Genomic DNA, 21,580 nt, shown 5'->3' on the forward strand with positions numbered 1-21,580 from the left:
AATTTGGCAAGAAAAGCCCTTTTTAGGAAAAAAGAAAGTCCCCTCCCCCCTTTATTTGTAGTTGAAGTAAACACCATCAGCCAACACTTTAAGTTACCACTGTATACTGACATGTTGGTATTAAGAGCTAATTATAGCTTGGTTAATTATCTATGGCAAAGAAGAATGGTGGTTAATCGTTTAGTAGATGTTCAGTAGAACACAGAAGATAGGCTTGAAGAAATTGATTACTAGTATTACGCACCACAAAATGCTGTGCACAATATGAGTACATTATTTCTTACAAGTGGAAAAAGATGCTATAGAGAAATAGGACTTCTCTGATTGTAAACAGTGCAAAACTCCAGTCGCAACCATAAAAGTACTTGGAGGGACTGAATATGAAAACGATAATTTGGTTCTTCTTTCCCTGACTATGTTGTAGTTTTGGAAAATTATCCAACCTAATTATAAATAACTCAGGAGGGCAGATTTTACCTATTCAACTTCAGATCACTTTTCCTTGGATTTCTTAAGCACTTTAATTCCATTGTATTTTATCCAGTTATACCTTTCTGACAAAGCTTAAATTCTGACAGTTTTTTTCTAATTCTTCAAATGTTCCTGGCATTATTTTTATTCCTTTTTATTCTTCTTCACACTTCTCTCTAATAAATACTTTCTTAAATCTTACTGCTTTTACAAAATTTTTTCCAACTATCCTTTTGGGCTATTTTACAACACAAAATAAGGACATTTCAGAGGTCGTATAACAGAAGCCAGTATGAAGCAGAGCTCAAAATCTTAGACTCCAGGGCTAGTTACCATTATCAACACACTAGAACAAGTTTCACTGTCTGTCATATTCAGTTTTTACTATTGTTGTTTCAATTAGTCTTTCCAATGTGTCACAATACTGTCTTTTGGGGGGGATGATGATGATGAATAATGATTGTATATTATAAATCCGAACACAGTATAGATGTCTGTTTTCTGCTTATGAGCTACATAAAGTGTTGGCTGTTGAAAATTAAAATTATGAACTTAAATTCTAATCTTTAAAATTTATGAATATGGGATGGAATCTTGCCCACCACCCCTCCCCACATGTCTCTCTGCAACTCTGTAACCCTCTTGCTGACATTATCACACAGGACAGATTTTCTGCCCAAGATCTCTCTGAATTGAATTGCTCTCTGGACTTCTCACCACTGTGGTCTGATCTCCTGGTACTCAACTGAATCACACCTGAGTTTGTAGTGCCCACTGGCATGGCAACTAATGTTTCCTACCTGAAACATCTCCATCAACCTTTGGTAAACCTGAACACAAACTGTCAAACTCATCAAAATTAAGCTATCTAAAAAGATCGTGGCACATGAGGGAAGCAAGAGCTTGTGAAATCATGTTTGCGTGTATTTTTCTTTACTCTTTAGGTTTGGATCTTGTATGATCAGCTATGTAGCTATCTCCTATCTTCTTCTAAGGCACTAGGCTTTCACTACAGATACACCTGCTGGATGATGATGAAACTCTTGATGTTGCAATGGACTGTGCCAGTTAGGCTAATCTCCATCAGGTTTAAGTAGCAGATAGTATGTAGTAATTATTGTGCAACCAAATGGATTATGCTTTGTTTCCTAAAAAAATAATAACAAACTGTTGAAACACCAAATACAGTATCTAACTAATCAATAATTTGCATGCATTTTAAACAGATCATTAGAGAATGTGTCCTCTACTTTGCTTATCCATTCACATGATATGAGAACTGTGTTACATTTGGATATTGGTAAAGAAAGTTGAGTTTCTGCATTAATGGTAGTTAACGATAAATATGGCATCGATACTTTTTCATACAAAGATTTTAATTTTTTAAAAATAAGTTTATTTAATGAAGGCCATCAATTGCTATCTAATTTTGCAAACCATATAACTTGAAAATGTTTGGAAATAGATTTTAATGTCCAAATGTAACCTTGAAAGGGTCTCCTGTTACAATGAGGAAATTCAGAAATGTTCCAATTGCAGGTTCTAGGTTGGACCAAGGATCAAGTGAGGTTGTTCTGGAATGCCTATGACAGAGGTAGAGCAATCCCAACCAATTCTCGAGCCACCCAGTGTAATAGGTCTAAGAAATAGAGCTCCTTGAAGAGTGAGATGTGTTGTTTTCAAATATTCTTGATAAGAGGGAACATGGAACTCATTTATTTGGACCAATTATGGGCACTGGGCCTGTGCTCACTTAAAAGACTTCATTCTGTGAAAAAAAAGACAACTGGAAACTGTTCCTGTCAGAAATTCGCAGCATCTACACTTCTATTATATGTTGAAAAATTCAAGGAATGTGCTACCCTAAGGAGACTAACAGTTCAACAAACAAGTAATTATAGATGATGATGTAAGTATAACTTTACTGAACTTGATGAAGCTTTTTCCGAGAAAGAACCAGGTTCAAAGTTTATTGCTAAGAAAATATGGTAGGTATCATAGCTCTCAAAAAATCGTAAAGAATATGAACTCTGAATCTCTGCACATGAATTTTTTATAACTTGTTATTTTCTAAAGTTTTTTTTTAACTTTTTCCATTTAGCATCTTTTCAACTCTTTTCTCATGACTCCACTTAAATGTTAAAAATCTGTGAACACTTCAACATGATATCTTCCCTCCATCATCAAACTGGATTCTGATTTACAAACTAGGCTGAAATAAATCAACATCAGTATCTAGGTTCAGGAACTGGCAAAGAGGTTAGAGATACCAAATTTTATTACACTATGTTATTCAGCTCATAATTCTTCAAATCTTTTATCTTACCTTTGATATATGTAGCCAGTGAAGTAGACAATTTTTTTCTTCATCATTAGGAAATTTCTTGACTTTAAAGCTTTCTCTGTCTACATTAAATGGTTTATGATTTATCTTTCTTATATTGTTTTGGTACTTGTTCTTTCTTTTCTGGAAAATCTCAATCTATCTATCTATGTGTGTATCCTTTGCCCAATTACTAAGAGATTTCCTTATTGGAAATATCTTTTGATTATCATCTCTAAGTTTTCATTCTCTTTATCAGTATTTGGAAAGAAAAAACCTATTTATATGAAAAAATCCATTTTCTGAACCCTTTTAAATGTCATATATTTCCTTAAAACTGAATTCTTTTTCCAAATAAGTTCTCTAATACTGCCCATCAGTGTAGATACGGTAACAATGGAACAGATCTTTAAAAAGATCCTTCACTAAAAACTATGCAAAAATTAAATCTTTAAAAATAAAATAAAATAAAATCTTTATCCAATAAAGAAATGCTCTTATAGTCTAAATAAAACCATTTAGGTGTATAAAGTTAGCTTGAGGAATCCTTCACAGCTATCAGTTATAAAAAATATTAAAATTGTAGCTCAGTCATAAAGCCATACATTCCTGTGCCTTATTTACAGTTAGTTTTCTAATCTACTCTGAGGAACACATTCTGATGTTATTGTGAGTTAAGTATTAGGTTCTGATGACCCAACATTGCAAAAAGGTGCTTTTCAAAGAAATTATGCATGTAGAGGAGAAATGAAGCAAGCCTTGAATAGTCATTAACATGACAATCATTTTCAAAAACAAATGTATAATAAAAAACTATCTGAAATTTAACTTATAACTGTCAGTGACAAATGTATTTTGTACAGTGTTAGGTTCATAAAAGCAAGCTCACATTTTGAAAGGTACAATATTTGAAAAGTAAATAAAGTTAGGCCAGAAAAGAAATTGGGGTTTTCCAAGAAATAAAACAAAATTAGTTTTCTTCTAAGTCCCCTAAGAAAGCATATTTTTAAAAACAGTCCTTAAATTTTTTCCAACAGAACAAAAAGTATATTTTACCTTTGCTTTTGTTTGCTGCTGGCCCTTTAGTCACCTGATGCCAAGCAGAGGTTGAGTGGCAAAGGATGCCTGTGGTGGCTCAGAGAAACATGTCATTACAGGGGTGACTCAGTCCTCCAAGTTAAACTGGAAGGTTGCATTAAATCTCTTTATAACCAAACTCAGACTGTCTTAAAAGCATATTGGTATAAATTACCATTGCTTTCTGAAAATACCCAACTTAAATTCACTGACTTAAGAAGGAAGGAAAGAACCTTTGATTGAAACTTTAGTTGGAAAATAGAGAGGTAAAGAAAACTATACTTAAAGATTTCCAGATTAAAGAGAAAATAGGAGATCAAGTGCTTTGTGTACTACAATGTATATTATTTAAAAAATAGATTCTAATGGGCTGTCTTTGATCATAATGGAATAATTAACTCTTGGTAAGTCATTAACTATCGTCCTGAGTAAATATAACATGAATTTACTAGAACAAATGGTTCAAGATGATGCACTAAGCACATATATTTACTGCATCATTTTCAGCATACGTCCTTAGAAAAAAAATATATGGGGCATATATATTATATGGCTCAGTCAGTTAAGCGTCTGACTTTAGCTCACGTCATGATCTCACAGTTTGTGAGTTCAAGCCCCACATTGGGATCTGTGCTGACAGCTCGGAGCCTAGAGCCTGCCTCGGATTCTGTGTCTCCCTCTCTCTCTGCCCCTCCCCTACTCCTGCTCTCTCTCTCTCAAAATTAAATAAACATTAAAATAATAATAATAATAATAAAGAAAGAAAAAATATCACATAAAGCTGAAAACAAGAAGTGGTGACATGACCCAAAGGCTGAAAACAGATTGAATTGAATCAGAAATTTAAATTAAAAGAAAAAAAATCGTAGAAAGTTATTGCAGAGGTATGAGCTGTTCCTTCCATTGGCGAGAGAAACCCTAAGTACAGTGACAACAGATCCAAAAAAAGAAGCATGTTGAGGACTAATTATCAGAGCAATCAATAAAATATTTCTTCCAGTATAGCAGAACTGGTGAGGCCACTCAACTTCCCAGACTATGTAGCCTTTATTTTTTTAGGTTTGTTTGAGTGATCTCTACACCCAGTGTGGGGCTTGAACTCACAATCTTGAGATCAAGAGTCGCATGCTCTTCCAAAGGAACTAGCCAGGCACCCCTTGACCCCAGGACATTTAAAATCAAAGAAAGATCTTCCTAGGAAGGTTTCAGAGTTTGGCAATTGGACCAAATACAAAAGCAGAGTTGAACTGGTCTCTGCAGTGGGCATGGAGGGGATAAAAAAAAGGAAAGGCTGCTCAACCCAAGAAGAATTACATTCCTCTTTCATGTTAAGTTTCTCCTTACTTTGATCATTGTGAGGGTCCTACCAACCTGCCTGTTTTCTTTTCACATGCTCCAGATGGCATCTGACTTGTCAACATGCCTTAGCCCCTTTAACTGTCTGCATACAGTCCACCCTCCCATTCAACCTAAGAACCATGTTGAGTAAATATGTCCAAACACACACGGAGAGGGGAAATCCCTATGACAGTCTTCCAGTTGCTCTGGTCCTTCATGAATATAAATAGATGATCAAAGACCACCAAACATTTGCTACACATGAACAATATGAAATTAATAAAAGGAACAATTGATCTTAAGAAAAGAGAACAGAATAAAGTGTATAAGAAGAGCAACAATTTAAAAAACTCTAATTGGGGCGCCTGGGTGGCTCAGTTTGTTGAGCGTCCGACTTCAGCTCAGGTCATGATCTCCTGGTTTGTGAGTTCGAGCCCCGCATTGGGCTCTGTGCTGATAGCTCAGAGCCTGGAGCCTGCTTCGTATTCTGTGTTTCCCTCTCTCTCTGCCCCTCCCCCACTTACACTTTGTCTCTCTCTCTCCTTCAAAAATAAACATTAAAAAAAATTTTTTTTTAATCTAATTGACATTCTCAGAGAAATCCAGGAAGCTACCAAATACGCAAACCAAAACAAGGCTGCTATGAAAAAGGAGCAATTTCATTACAGACACACAAAAAAGAGTTTTTTGGAATTAAAAATTTGAGTGTCAAAATATGATGAAGATTAAACTAGTATTCTAGAAGAAAAGGTGAGTGAATCTATAATACAAAGAAAAAAGACAAAGACTTAGAATACACGAAAGGAAAACAACATTGAGTACAGATCTAGAACTAAGATCCATCTAATAGTAATTTCATAAGTGGATAGAAGAGTATGGAAGAAAGGAAGCCACTGAAAAATAATGAAAGAAAATTATCCTGAGCTGAAGGTGAAACTCTAAAAGAGAAAGCTAAAAATAAAAAATATACCCAATTTAAAATAAAGATAATGGGGCACCTGGGTGGCTCAATCGGTTAAGCGGCCGACCGGCTCAGGTCATGATCTCGCGGTCCGTGAGTTTGAGCCCCGCATCGGGCTCTTGTGCTGACAGCTCAGAGCCTGGAGCCTGTTTCAGGTTCTGTGTCTCCCTCTCTCTGAGTCTCCCCCGTTCATGCTCTGTCTCTCTCTGTCTCAATAAATATTAAAAAAAATTTTTGTTAAATAAAGATAATGACAAAAATTTATTAAGACCCAGTATAATTATGACATTCTGCTTCTGATTGTGAGGTGAAACAATTAAGAAAGTGGGGGAAAAACAAGTGTCTGATCAAAAAATTGTGCCCAAATAAAAGGTACTGTGATTTTTTAACAATTACTAGGAGGTAAGATATAACACTGCTCTAATCAGACAAAGGGTCATTGTTTAGGCATTTCAGTAGAGGGATGGTCACTTTCAGGGTTTCTAACAGTGACTACTAACCATCTTGGAAAACATATTTCATTTACTCATGTGATTTATAGAATTTATACGCTGTTTTGCTCACAGATGCATCCTTTATTAATGTCTCTTAGAGCATTATAGCACAGGAATAGAGTTTAAGTTTTGATCTTTTATAAGAAAAATAGATGGGGCACCTGGGTGGCTCAGTCAGTTGAGCGACCGACTTCAGCTCAGGTCATGATCTCATGGTTTGTGAGTTCGAGCCCCGCGTCGGGCTCTGTGCTGACAGCTCAGAGCCTGGAGCCTGCTTCTAATTCTGTGTCTCCCTCTCTCTCTGTCCTTCCCCTGCTCATGCTCTGTCTCTGTCTCAGAAATAAATAAATATAAAAAAAAAATTAAGACCTAAATGTGAGACAAGAACCCATCAAAATCCTACAGTAGTAAATGGGCAGCAATATCTTCAACCTAGGCTGCAGCAACTTCTTATTTGACATGTCTCTAGGGGCAAGGGAAATAAAAAGAAAAATGAGCTATTGGAATCTCATCATGATAAAGAGCTTCCACACAGCAAAGGAAACAACAAAACTAAAAGGCAACCGATGGAATGGAAAAAGATATTTGCAAATGACATATCAGATGAAGAATTTACCAAACTCAACACCCCAAAAAACAAATAATCCAGTGAAGAAATGGGCAGAAGATATGAACAGACACTTTTCCGAAGAAGACATCCAGATTGCTAACAGGCACATGAAAAGATGCTCAACATCACTCATCATCAGGGAAATACAAATCAAAAACCACAATGAGATACCACCTCACACCCATCAGAATGGCTAAAATTAATAGCTCAGGAAACAACAGATGCTGGCAAGGATGCAGAAAAGGGAGAACCCTCTTCTCAGTGTTTGTGGGAATGCAAACGCTGATACTCTGTGCAGATACTCTGGAAAACAGTATGGAGGTGATCAAAAAATTTAAAATAGAACTACCTTACGACCCAGCAATTGCATTACTAGGAATTTATCCCAAGGATACAAAAGTGCTGATTCAAGGGGCACAGGCACCCCAATGTTTATAGCGGTACTATCAACAATAGCCAAATTATGGAAAGGGCCCAATGTCCATCGACCGATGAATGGATAAAGAAGATAAGGGATACACACACACACACACACACACACACACACACACAATGGAATACTGATGAATGGATAAAGAAGATAAGATATAGATAGATAGATAGGTACACACACACACAACACACACACACACACACACACACAATGGAATACCATTCGGTGATAAAAAAGAATGAAATGCTGTCATTTGCAACAACGTGGATAGAAATAGAGGGTATTATGCTAAGTGAAATAAGTCAGTCAGAGAAAGACAGATATCATTTGATTTCACTCATATTTGGAATTTGAGAAACTCAACAGATGAGCATAGGAGAAGGGAAGGAAAAATAAGATAAAAACAGAGAGGGAAGCAAACCAAAAAGAAACTCTTTTTAAATTATTTTTTTTAATTTAAATCCAAGTTAGTTAACATATAGTGTAATCATGATTTCAAGAATAGAATCTAGTGATTCACCGCTTACATATAACACCCAGTGCTCATCCCAACAAGTGCCCTCTTTAATGCCCCTCACCCATTTAGCCCATCCCCCCTAACCAACACCCTGGCAGGGACCCTCAGTTTGTTCTCTGTATTTAAGCATAAGAGACTCTTTCTTAAATATGGAGAACAATCTGAAGTCTGCTGGAGGGGAAGTGGGAGGGGGGGATGGGTTAAATGGGTGATGGACATTTACTAGGGCACTTTTCAGGAAGAGCACGGGGTGTCTTATGTAATAGATGAATCATTGGGTTCTACTCCTGAAGCCAAGACAACACTGGATGTCAACTAACTTGAATTTAAATTAAAAAAAAAAAAGAAGAAGAAGAAAAATAGAGGTGTGCCTATTTGTCTTTGGACCAGACATAATTGATGACTTCCCATTTTTATGAGACAGTTGACAAAGTGTTATAGTCTGGAAAACCCAAATTATGCAAGCCAAAATAAATTACAACAAAATTAAATGTTTTTCCTAATCTGTTTTAACTTGTGCAGATTTTTTTTTTTTTTACAAAATAAAGTTTTGAAGAATCAGCTATTAGAAATGTGGTAGTTTCTTGAGTTTTAGTTTCTTTTGCTATTAAATTTAAGTGACATAAAGTGTAATGTTTTTTATTAAGAATAAAATGATTATCTGTGGGTTATAGGATTGGGATGTTTCCTATTTTCTTCCAGGTATTTTCTATATGTTTTCCCTTTTTATCTCATCTACCTTAATTCTTCTTCTTACGCCCTATTATTTTGGAGGCACTGCAAATTTAAACAATAGAGACCAGTGATGTGTGTCCTATACTTGAAGCAGTCACTGGTTAGTGGGTAAAATTGGCTATACCTCTCATTCTCTCCGTATCTTATTTTCTTCATTTTCAAATGGTGATATTTATTAATGTATGCCTTTTCCTTCTTTAATGGAATTCATTGCCTATCAAAACCCTGATATCATAAAGATGAAAAACGTATCACTAAAGGATAAGAGCCATTCCTTTTCCTTATCAGGGCTTAGTGCCAACTTGAATAGTTGTAAAAATCATTTCTTGTTCAGGCACAAGAATTCAATTACTGTAATGTCAACCTTGGTGCAGCAGGATACCAACAAAATAGAGGAATTTAGCAAATAGCCCTAAATTTAACTTACTCTATTTCACTGCCTCTTTAACTTTTACTTCTCCTGAAAATGAATGAATGAGTAAATGCACAAACAAAAAAGTGAAGTCTGAATCTGAGTGTGATCTATCCATCCACACTCTTTATGTACACCAAGATGAAGTGCATGTGAAAGTGCAATATTTGGAAAGCGTCAGACAGAAAAATATTTTCTCTAAGCTAAGGGAAATAGTACTTGGGATACTATAATCCATTTTGTTTATGAAAGAAATTGGTCTGGATTGTAACGAGGTCAGCCCAAGTAACCACATAAATTTTTCTTTTTTCAAAAAAAATTTTTTTGAACATTTATTTGTTTTGAGAGAGAGAGAGTGAGCACAAGCAGGGGAGGGGCAGAGAGAGAGGGAGAGAGAGAATCTGCACTGTGAGCATAGAGCCCGACGTGGGGCTTGATCTCAAGAACTGTGAGATCATGACCTGAGCCTAAACCAAGAGCTGGACACTTAGCCAACTGAACCACCCAGACACCCCGACCACATGAATTTTTCAAATGACTTACCATGCATTGAGAACTGAAGGGAAATGAATTGCTTAGATACAGTATACTTTACTAAACTAACAAATAGCAAATCAAAGAATTTCCTATATGAATTCCATTTTATGGGAATCTAACAGGGCTTACCTTCTGATAAGGATGATTGCCAAATCAATTACTAAGAGCCCTAGTGATATTTCTCATAAAATTGAACCCTACAGCATTCAGTATAGATTCCCTTTTGCCCTATGACTTAGTATCCTGGGTTCACTTGAATTTTTTAGAAATTCCCAATCCATGGAACACAAAAGCTAGAACATAATGGTTGCTTCTTTAGCTCCCATGTTATTGTCTGTTCCATATCCCATATGACCTTACTACTAATTTTCCAATTGGTTATACATTATTGGAGTTCTCAATAACATTGTAGCAATATCGATCTAATCCTAATAGATACTCTTATTTCTATCCAATTTAAGTGTGTATTTATTTTTTTTAATGTAGATATTATATCTTATTTGACTGGCTTTCCTCCAGAAGTTTCTCATTAATTATTAATAAAAAAAAAAAAAGGAAGTACCTTCGCTCAGACTCTTAGTTCAAATAAAGTTAATGACCTGTCTCTCCATTCCGTTTGCTTTTCTTCCTGCATCAGTCACACTGGCCTTCCTGATGTCCTGAAACACTCCAGATCTGCTCCCATTTACAGGTTTTGTTGTTGTTGTTGTTGTTGTTGTTGTTTTAATGTTTATTTATTTTTGAGGGAAGAGAGAGCACTCAAGCAGGGAAGGGGCAGGGAGAGAGAGAGAGACAAAGGATCCCAAGCGGGCTCTGTGTTGACAGCAGAGAGCCCAACGGGGCGTGAGATCTTGACCTAAACCAAAGTCAGACGCTTAACTGACTGAGCCACCAAAGTGCCCTGAAAGGTTTTTGTCTTTACTCTTTCTTATTCCGCATTCCAAGGTTGCCTTCTCAGATGTATTTGCCAACTCCTTCTTCTGCCTTCAGGCCATCTCATCAAGGGGCTTATTGCCCCTGACACCCCCTAATCCATTCAACTTGCTTTACTCTTTTCCATAGCACTTATCACCATTTGATATATACGTATTTATTTATTGTTCAATTTCTTACAAGAATCTAAGCTCCCCAAGGTCAGGGACTTTTGTGTGTTCACTTCCTTATCACAAGTGCCCAGCATGAACTAAGCACCCAATAAACAATCACTCTATCCAGGAATGGAACCAATGATCACTTAAAAAATAATTTTTTTTTACTTTAAAGCCAATAAATATTTAGAAGTAGATTAAAGGAAAAAAGCGGCATTTTCTACTCTTCAGTATTTCAAGGAAAAATTGGCATTGCAATAGGGGGTAACAAAATTCAACAGAATGATAAATAAGGTCATGCTGAGAAACACTGAAAATTTAAAGTTAGTCATAGGAGCCTTATTCTTCTCTCTCAAGAGATCTGAAGAGTGTTGCCGGCAGGATTCCCCATGCCAGCCATAATAACAGTGACACACAAACCCGTTCTTCATGACCTTTACTGTCTTCAGTTTATCGGCTGAAGAAACGACGAATCTGAAACTCTTATTTAGGATGTATTTCTTAGCGCTGCTTTCAGGCATATGCAGATAGGCGGAGGACTCAGGTGCTTTTCGGACACACCTTCCATTATTGTTACATAGGCTTTGACTGCAGAATTTGGCTGCAGATGTCACATTAACTGCATAATGGCCCAATGGCCCTTGGATAGACTTTTGCACGGTTAAGCAGGCCTTCTGTAATAAAACAGAGATGCATTTAGATCACTCTTGAAATGTGGTTCTTTTATACAGGTGGTATTAATACTTGGAGTTTTGTATTTGGTAAGGCTGAGGAGGAAGATCATCAGCATTAATATGGTATGGTTATTTTAAGTTTAACTTTAATTGTGAAATATCTTCAACACTGATACTTAATATGCAGAAACATTGTAGGTCAGACTTTGCTAAGACTGCATATAGCTATACCCTCGCTGGAAGCATTCACCCCATCTCCTTGCTTTAAATAGAACTCCAGATGTGTATCTCCCAGGCTTTATCCCTGAACCAATTGCATAGCCACCTACTGATGTGACGTCTCCACCTGCATGTCTCACAAGCATCTCAAACTTAACACATTCCAATCTGATCTCCTGATCCTCTTCCCAGACTGCGACTCTGGCGGCCTTCCCCATCTGAGCATATGCCAGCCTCCACTTTCCAATGCCTGAGGAGCAGAGCCCTGGGGGTGCAAGTTGTGTGCAAGGCGGGAGGGTGTCTCTAACCAAACACCAGCGACCCCTTATGCAAGAAAGAGCCAGTACCTATGTGGCAGTTGTTTGGGAAGAACTTCAAAAGACAAAAATCATCATAAATGCCCCAAATCAATAAAAATTACATTGCCCACTTTGTCTCCTTTCTGACCCAGTCTCCCACACCCATCTTTAAAGCAAATGAACAAAGAACTTGCCCCATACTTCTCTTCCCCATACCTAAGACCTAAGCTTGCCGTGTGGGGAGGAGGTGCAGGAAATGTTTACCCACATAATAATAGCAAACATGTACTTGGCACGTACCGTGTGAGACATATACTATTATTTCCCCCATTTTACAGATAAAGAAATTGTAAAGTCGATGACTTGCTCAAGTTCACATGGCTAGTAAGTGACAAAACATGAGCCCTGGACCCCAAACGACCCAACTTCACGCCTCCTGCTCTTAACAGCCCCATTGTCATAACTCATTCCATCCCAAATGATGTTTGGCTTTTATATGTTGGAGACTAGATGTTTTTAATAAGCAAAAACGAGACTGTTAATACCTGGAAGTGAGGAAAAGCTATGGTTCAGAATTTTCACTTAGGCAATGTGACAGGCGAACAATAGACCATGCGAAAAGTCGGTTGTGAAAAATAATAGTTATTTTGTGTATGCATTACTAACAAGAGCAGACTGTTAATATAATACATATATTTTTCCTCCCACAAGCGTTTCTATCATGGATAATCAGGCAATAAAATACCATTTTTAGAAAAATCTATCCTCTTTAGTATGGATGAAAAATACTTATTTTTTAAATTTATTATTTATATCTTTCTCACATATAGATTATATCATTGCATCTACTGATCCCTGCAGAGTAGGCTTTATTTCAGTATCTTTTTTTTTAATGTTTATTTATTTTTGAGAGAGAGAGAGAGACAGAGTGTGAGCAGGGGAGGAGCAGACAGACAGGGAGACACAGAATCCAAAGCAGGCTCCAGGCTCTGAGCTGTCAGCACAGAGCCCCATGTGGGGCTCGAATCCACCAGTCGTGAGATCATGACCTGAGCTAAAGTCGGACGCCCAACCGACTGAGCCGCCCAGGTGCCCCTCTTTTTTTTTTCTTTTTAAGATGGAGAAACTGAGACTCAGAGAGGTGAATTAACTTGCCTAAGATTATACTTCTAGAATGTAAAAATAGAATTCTCCTTTAGGGCTGTCTGATTCAAAAACGTATGCTCTTTCCACACTACGACTTACCACGGTGGCTGCTACAGAGTAGGTGTTCAAACAATGTTCGTCCCCATACTCTTTGAACTTCATTAGAGTCATCTGAGCAAATAACCATTCGGCTCTAATGTGAAAAATTAAAACAAAAACAATATCTAGAAAATGTTCAAGATGCTGACGGAGAAAAATCACTGCTTACCTTTGAATCAGAGTATTCGTATCCTCCCCACAGTATTATTCCTGCCGCTCCCAATGCGGCACTCTCGCCAATTGTATGTACTAAGTCTTCCTAAAAAAGAGAAGTATCACAAGTAGTTTCTGCCAAACTTAGTCATTGACATTTCAGTGACAAGACTTAACTCATCAATTGTGGTAAAAAACACATTGATAATGTTATCCTTGTTTCTGAAACAAAGCACTGTAGAGAATTATTAGAAAAGGCAATTCTGCCTTGGTGACTTTCTTTTATTTGATAAATATTTATGATGTTCCAGACAATATACTAGACACTGAGAAGGTAAAAATGGAACGGATTCTAGTTCCTGTCCTCAAGGAAGCACTTTAGTGTGATGGTTGAGACAGACATAAAGACAACTAATTATAATTTGCTGGAACTCTCAACTCTGATGTTATACTACCTCTAACCACTGAACAATAATAATGTTTAAAAAAAAAAAGAACAGGGGCGCCTGGGTGGCGCAGTCGGTTAAGCGTCAGACTTCAGCCAGGTCACGATCTCGCGGTCCGGGAGTTCGAGCCCCGCGTCAGGCTCTGGGCTGATGGCTCAGAGCCTGGAGCCTGTTTCCCATTCTGTGTCTCCCTCTCTCTCTGCCCCTCCCCCGTTCATGCTCTGTCTCTCTCTGTCCCAAAAATAAATAAACGTTGAAAAAAAAAAATTTTTTTTTTAAAAAAAAGAACAAAGTTTGCTGTGATAAAAAAAAATCAAGTAAGTATAGTATAACAAATTAAGTTCTATATTGGCCCATTAGACATATAGATTAGAGGTACTGCTTAATGCTACATAGAAGAGTCTGGAAAAGCTTTCTTCAGGAGGTGAGATTTCAGATATGTCTTTTGAAATGAGTACAAATTCATAAGATAGATTAGAGAGAGCAGAATTTGGTGTACAGTAGAAGAATAAGGGCAGAGGTTCACATGTAGAAAAGAAACATAGTCCACCTAGAGAACTGCTATAACTCCTGTGGTAAAGCACAGGGGACTGGGGAAGAAGGGAAGGCATCTGAATCTTTGTATATAAATAGGATCTAAATACAAAGTCTTTTAGGCTATTTTGAATTATTAGGACTTGACTACAAAAAAAGTTTTAGTACTGGAGAGCCACCAATTTGCAACTTTGATAGATGCTTTCGGCTGTCACATAACACATGTATTGGAAGGGGAAGCCAAGAAGATAGCAAGGGGCATCCATTAGGAGATGATGGACACTGCTCAATGAGAAATGATGAGGGTCTCAACAAAGGCCATGTCGGTCCTTGCAAAGCAGAGGGGCAGGCTGAAGAGTGATTTGGATGGATACCTATTAGATAATGAAAAGACAAAGGAGCTTGACTCTCAAGCTGGGTGACTAAGTAGATTATAATTCACCAAGACAAGAAACGGAGGAGGTTATGTTCATGTTTATAGACCAAGAGCAAAGGAACGGGAAATAAAGGAGGATGAAACAGAGAGATGATAGATGAAGGAACCTGCATTCTTCCCTTCCCTCTGAGGTGTGGAGAGCCAGAGATCCAGTGCAAAGACACAGTATTCAAAAACAAGGTTGAGAAGATGACCACGCCACAGCAAAACTTCCCTGCATTACGGAAAACCTCCAGTAACACTAGTGCTTGTGGTCTGCAATTTATCTAGGTAATACCAATAGAAAGGAAATCATCCTTCTATTATAATGCACTATTATACTAATATCACATTCCTTAAATATAAATCAAGTCGCTCACTTAAATTGAGACACCTCTGAAAGAATATATCAAGCAAAGCTGATATTTTAAATTATTTCATTGAAAAGTTATGTTCTGTAGACAATAGGTAAGAAAGACCCATCTCATTTTTTGATATGTGAAGGCAACAGGCTAGGATTAAAATGCTTCAATATAAGGGGACCTGTGTGACTCAGTCGGTTGAGTGTCCAACTCTTGATTTTGGCTCAGATCACAATCCCAGGGTGGTGGGATAGAGCCCTGCTTAAGATTCTCTCTCTCTCGGGGCGCCTGGGTGGCGCAGTCGGTTAAGCGTCCGACTTCAGCCAGGTCACAATCTCGCGGTCCGTGAGTTCGAGCCCCGCGTCGGGCTCTGGGCTGATGGCTCAGAGCCTGGAACCTGTTTCCCATTCTGTGTCTCCCTCTCTCTCTGCCCCTCCCCCGTTCATGCTCTGTCTCTCTCTGTCCCAAAAATAAATAAACGTTGAAAAAAAAATAAAAAAAAAAAAAAAAGATTCTCTCTCTCTCCCCATCTGCCCCCCCTCTATAGCTTTTGATGAGTCGAGTATGTGGTCTATTGATTTCCAAAGTAGAGCTCAGAGATGATACGTAGCCATAATTTATGGCAGATGTCTAATAGTACAAAAATGGGGCAGTTATGAAAAAGACTTTTATTAAAATGTGGTTCATCTCATTCTCTCATTTTCTATCAAGAGAAACTATCTCACTGTATGGACTATTATCAGTTTCTACTGTTATTATTATTAATAACATATCATGTCTGACACATTGTAGTCACTCAATAAATAATTTTGGAATGAACAAATGTAACCTAGTCTTTTCCCAAAAGGATTTGAGAAAGTGACATGATTCGAAAGATCTGTTACTTGAGGAATATCTTATCAAGAAGACTGCTAGGTATGACTGATGTCTTCAAATACCTGAAGAACTGACTTTTCAAAGAAGGATTTGATTTATTCTAGGTTACACCAGAAGGTAGAATTAGACTTAATGGTGTGAATTATCCAGGGACAGAGTAGACTCCACATACTCAAGAACTTTTTGGGAATTAACATCGTCCCAAAATGGCAATTTTTCTTCTGGAATAGGGAGAGCCCATCAAAAAGTGTTGAAGCAGAGGCCAGATAAGAAAGAATCCATGTTTGGGTCAGAGGTGGATTAGATAACTCTGAAATCTCCCAACTTTTTGTCAAGACGCTAATACTCTTTTCCTCCTAAGCATATTGAATAAACAACCCATTACTGAGTAATCCTCAACGATATAAATGTCAAGTCTAATCAATAGCATTTGGGTCAATAGATTTTATTCTAAAATATTTGAGGAATAATTGATACTGCTTTTAAATGCCCTCATCTCAAACATAAGTGGTCTAATAAGATGAGCTGTGTATTGTCTGTCCAATGGCCCTGCGTCTGTGTTGGGCACTGGAATCACAGAAATGTGAGCCACAGGTATGGATGGAGATTTAAGGGTTTTCTTATCTAGTCATCTACCCAGTGATTGAATCCCTACAATAATGTCCTATCTAAATGACAATCTAGCTAAAGCTTGAACACTTCCAAGTGTCTGCAAACTCATTATCTTCCAAACAAGCTCATTCCCACCTCTTTGTTCTTCCTACTTTGTGTTATTTCTAAGGCAATGTCTGTTTGCATAAACCACTTTTAATGCCTTGATATTAGCCACTATATCACATTGTAGTCTCTTAAATATAAAATTAATAGAATCTATGTTATTTTCGGTGAACTTAATTAAAACATAAAAATGAAATAAACAAAAACTATAATTGATTAATACTTTACCCAAGCTTTATTCTGTACCTTTTAGATTTGCAAAATTGGTGCTACTCTTTTATATTAAAAAGCTGATTCTGAAATTGCTCCAGGGTTAAAATTAATCTGTTATATCATTTAACTCAAGCTTGACAACTATTCTACAGGAAAACCCTGAAAATGCTAAGCTGATAACAGTCATCATCCAAAAAACTAGGTAAACATCATGGGGCACCTGGGTAGCTCAGTTGGTTAAGTGTCAGACTTCAGATCATGATCTCACAGTTAGTGAGCCTGAGCCCCACATCAGCTCTCTGCTATCAGCATAGAGCCTTCTTTGGATCCTCTCTCTGCCCCCTGCCTCCCTCTCCCTGCCCCCTGCCTCCCTCAAAAATAAATAAACATTTGAAAATACATACATACATACACACATAAAAACTAAGTAAACATCTAATTGTCAGTGATATTGTTTCAGAACTGGATTGACATTTGAAGAAATATGTACCTTTAATAATAAAATAGTGTTCTATTATTAAGGGTAAATAATTACCCTAAAACATTTTTTTCACAGATTTTGTATACTCATTGTACCAAATTTCCATTTTCTAGGTGAGTGACTACTTTCTCTTACCTGTGACAAAGCTTCAAGACTATGCAAATAAAATGGTCTGGAAAAAATAAAAACTGGCAAAATATAGTCATGTCTAGCCATCTCAGCGATCCTTATGGCTTCCCTAACTCGATAATGAACAAATTTCAAAGCATTTAAACTTGACTTCAATATTTTATCCAAATATATTGACGTATAAAGTGCTGTACTTTTTTCCCATAGCCACTGGAGTTGGTCATTGCGGGAAATTTCATCATTTGGGCATTTACCTGTGTAGATCTGTGGGTTTGTCCTATAATCATAATTGTAGCAGTCTGGGTAGAGATAAAAGCCCCATAAACACTTTGGTCTCATTTCTAAAGCCAATGTGAGAGTGGTGTTCATAAAACTCCTTCCAGCACTTTCGAATTCCTGTTGGGCAATTGTTTTCACTTTCATTTCTGACCAATCAGGATGGTGGTTTCTAGTGAAGGCTAAGGAGTGGTTTTTATATATTATTCTCTTGCCCCAATTTCTATCCCATTGGGGTTTCCAGCTTTCCCAGTCAATGACAACAAGACCTTCTGATCTCCACCAAGAGACAACTTTTGCAATGTCATCAGCTGTCTTCCTGAGGTGTTTAGAAAGACTCATATTCTGTGGTATCCCTCCATTAAAGGATTTTCCATCTTGAGAGAAATAAGGATAATACCCTAATTCATTTGGATAAAATATGGCAATTGTCGACCCCCTCTGAGTCTCTACAGGATTTGCTATAATATTAAATAATGGGAGATTCAAATCCACGTTGAAGAAATGTTGACACTGCATCGTGGGGGCAGCCCAGAACATGTTGAAAGGTTGGTTCTTGATCACTGGGGGCAGTACTGGTTTGAGGACTGAATGAGTGAACTTGATCAAGGGCAACAGCACTCCCGACCATGCCATCCACAGGTTATACATGGCTTGTAGTTTTCACCATTACAGCAGTCTCCTTAAAAACAAGAAGAGGAAAACAGTCAGACACAATGGAGTCAAATGTCCCTTTAGTTTTACACTACACAGGGAGTAGCAAATGAAGTAAACTCACAATGGTGTTCGAGCTGTTCTTTAAATGGTAGAACAATTTCTTTTTGAGACTTATAAGGTTTATTGCTCTCTAGGATTAATTTATAGTTTCATTTGAACCAAGGGAAGAAAAATGAGGCTTTAAAAAAAAAAAACACTGAAAACATGAAAACAAAATCCAGTGAATAAAAACTAAAGTAAAAGTTTTCACACATATTCTCAGCTATGCCAACTGTACATGCTAGATGTTCTGGCTTTAATTTCTTATTATTCTGACTACATTGATCTACACCATCCTGTACAGACATAACTTTGGTTGTAAGGGGAGCTAGGAATGGATTGCCCTATCTCCTTATTGATTACTGGCAAAGTGACCAAGGACATGCCCTGTTGAAAATTAACAAATGTTGATATTTTAACAAATATTAACTAGAATAAAAGAAATAACAAATGATACCACCAGTAAGCAATACCTTGCTTGCTATTGGAAATGCACTGGCCTCAAAGATGTGTTTGTCCGTTTGTTTATCCATTGGTTTTGCTTCATTTTGTCTATTTGTAAAAGATAGCAATCACCTTTGGAATTAGCATAGGCTAAAATAGAAAACATACATGGCATTTACCTGCTGTTGATTATGGATTCGGTGCTATCTTCTCTCAGGTATATAAAGAAGCCTAAAAACCTATTAGTTCTTTAACTTCATGGTTTTCTCTTGAAGAAATTGGGCTGTATTTTCACCAGTTAAATCTCAAATGAAACCTGGCTCTCTAAACCCCTTCTAAATAGTCAGTTGACCAAAAACTGCCAAAGAATCTTCCCAGAATACAAGGACTGCCTAATAAATGATGCATTCCAGCCAATGAGATCTCATTCTGCAAGCAGCAGACTTGAAGTTATATATCCAAATTATTTTATCATGTACATATTTTTATATAAAGGAATCACAAATTTTTCTCTGATGTAATTAAACTCAGTATCTTTTTGAGAGTCATATGTTACTTCTTGTGTAGTTCTTGCTGTCTTTATTTAATATATTAAACGCAAGAAATGTTACCAACCAAAATCATGTGTTAACTCATAAAATCGCACCCTAAGATTATAAAGACTTTGGCATTATCTTGGACCCTAGTATGCATTTTATAATGAACTTCTACTACAGTAACAAAATTACACATTATTAAACAGTGTGAATTTTTAAATATAATTGTTTCTTCGTAATGCTTACTGAGATTTTATTCCATTTTCTACCCATTTTTATCATTCAGAACATAAATCTGACCTAAATTTATTTATTTATTTATTTATTTATTTATGCATACATACATACATACACACACATGCATACACACACTTTGGCTTTTGTTCATTGAATTTGTAGGAGCGCTGACAACACAGACTCCATCTTTGGCCCGCCATCTTGTTCATGCCTATGCAATGACCTCCCTTGGGGCTACGTGTTCCAGGCCCCATGGATGCTAATGTAAGCCCTGACTGGAATGTGGGAAGACTTGCTCTGATCTCCCCTTAAATGGTGCACAGAAGGCTCCTCGTTAGAGAATCAGTAGAATGCCTATCATGCACAGGTGGTGCCACTTTAGATAATTACCTTTTGATCTCACCAGCATGCCCCTCACTCTATAAAAGCCGTGGGTTAAGGTCTGGACTAGGTGGAGGATAGCTCGGATCCGAGGCTGCTCGGATCATTTTATGATCTAGGGGATTTTCTTGATTACAGATTTTAGGTGACAAGGGACATAACGGACAAGTTGGCCAGGTTCAGGGAGTGATGTGAATTTGGCTCTATGTGAAGGTACAGAGAGAAAAGTACAAGTGAAAAATAACCTGGGAGTTGGGGTTTTATGCATCAAAGGCGTGGTGGAGTGAGTTCTGATAGACTCCTAAAGGGAAGTAAATAATCCGTTTTAATGGTAACCTACTTGTCATTGGTATCTTAGATTTTTGCAGTGAGAAGTATTAGGGGGACAGGGCATCATTTGCCAATAGCATTCAGAGTTCTGTGAGCCTCTTTTTCAATTCTGCCAAGAACTGCGTCAAAGGTGAGAAAGATGTGGTTTTATCATGCTTTTGTTATACATTTTCTTCCACTGAAATGTAAACTTATTAAGATGGTTCTAAATATAGGTGTGTGTGTGTGTGTGTGTGTGTGTGTGTGTGTGTGTGTGTGTGTAAAGTCCAAATTCATGTGTGATTGGGAATTTCATTCTTTGCACTCAATGACAGAAAATCTTGTGGTTTTTTTAACATACGATAAAATCACCAGTCACTCTTTATTATGACAATGCATTATTAGGATCCAGTAAAAAAATCTCTTTGGGGTTTACAACTTCAACAAGTTTAGGGGCGCCTGGCTGGCTTAGTTGGAAGAGTATGTGACTCTTGATCTCCAGGTTGTGAGTTTGAGCCCCACGTTGAGTGTAGAGATTACTTTAAATAAATAGATAGATAAATAGGTAAATAAATAAATGAACTAAAAACTTAAAAACAACAAGGTTTTATAGCTATACTATAGAGCCTCTTAAAATATGTTGTGGGGGATTCCAAGCAAAGATGAAATTTTCTCTCAAGCCAGGGTCTTGTTTGTCTGATAATTGGAGCCCTGTTGAAGGCATTCAAATTGGTTTTGTGTTTTTGCTTTTGTTTTACCTGCAGGTTATTTATGGTTTTTATTTTCTCAGAGAAATAGTAATAGTTTTCCAAAAAAGAAAGAGGATGATTAAATCAGATTAGACTCACTAGAGTGTTTTGCTCAAATTCACCTGTATTTCCA

The 21,580-nt window shown here is 37.1% G+C and overlaps 1 protein-coding gene across 1 annotated transcript; it reads right to left on the bottom strand.

Moving 5' to 3' along the window:
• Positions 1–11,138: 11,138 nt before the first annotated feature.
• LOC121028401 (hyaluronidase-4-like) lies at positions 11,139–19,582 on the bottom strand. The gene is made up of 4 exons (XM_040472080.1): positions 19,415–19,582; positions 17,766–18,717; positions 13,603–13,692; positions 11,139–11,670 (listed from the first exon to the last, which is right to left on the bottom strand). The coding sequence occupies exons 2-4, from the start codon at positions 18,684–18,686 to the stop codon at positions 11,224–11,226; spliced, it is 1,458 nt and encodes a 485-aa protein (XP_040328014.1). The 5' UTR covers positions 18,687–18,717; positions 19,415–19,582; the 3' UTR covers positions 11,139–11,223.
• Positions 19,583–21,580: the final 1,998 nt, after the last annotated feature.

This window comes from Herpailurus yagouaroundi, unplaced genomic scaffold (genome assembly GCF_014898765.1).
Source record: "Herpailurus yagouaroundi ecotype Mexico unplaced genomic scaffold, PumYag 100, whole genome shotgun sequence".
Taxonomy (NCBI): domain Eukaryota; kingdom Metazoa; phylum Chordata; class Mammalia; order Carnivora; family Felidae; genus Herpailurus; species Herpailurus yagouaroundi.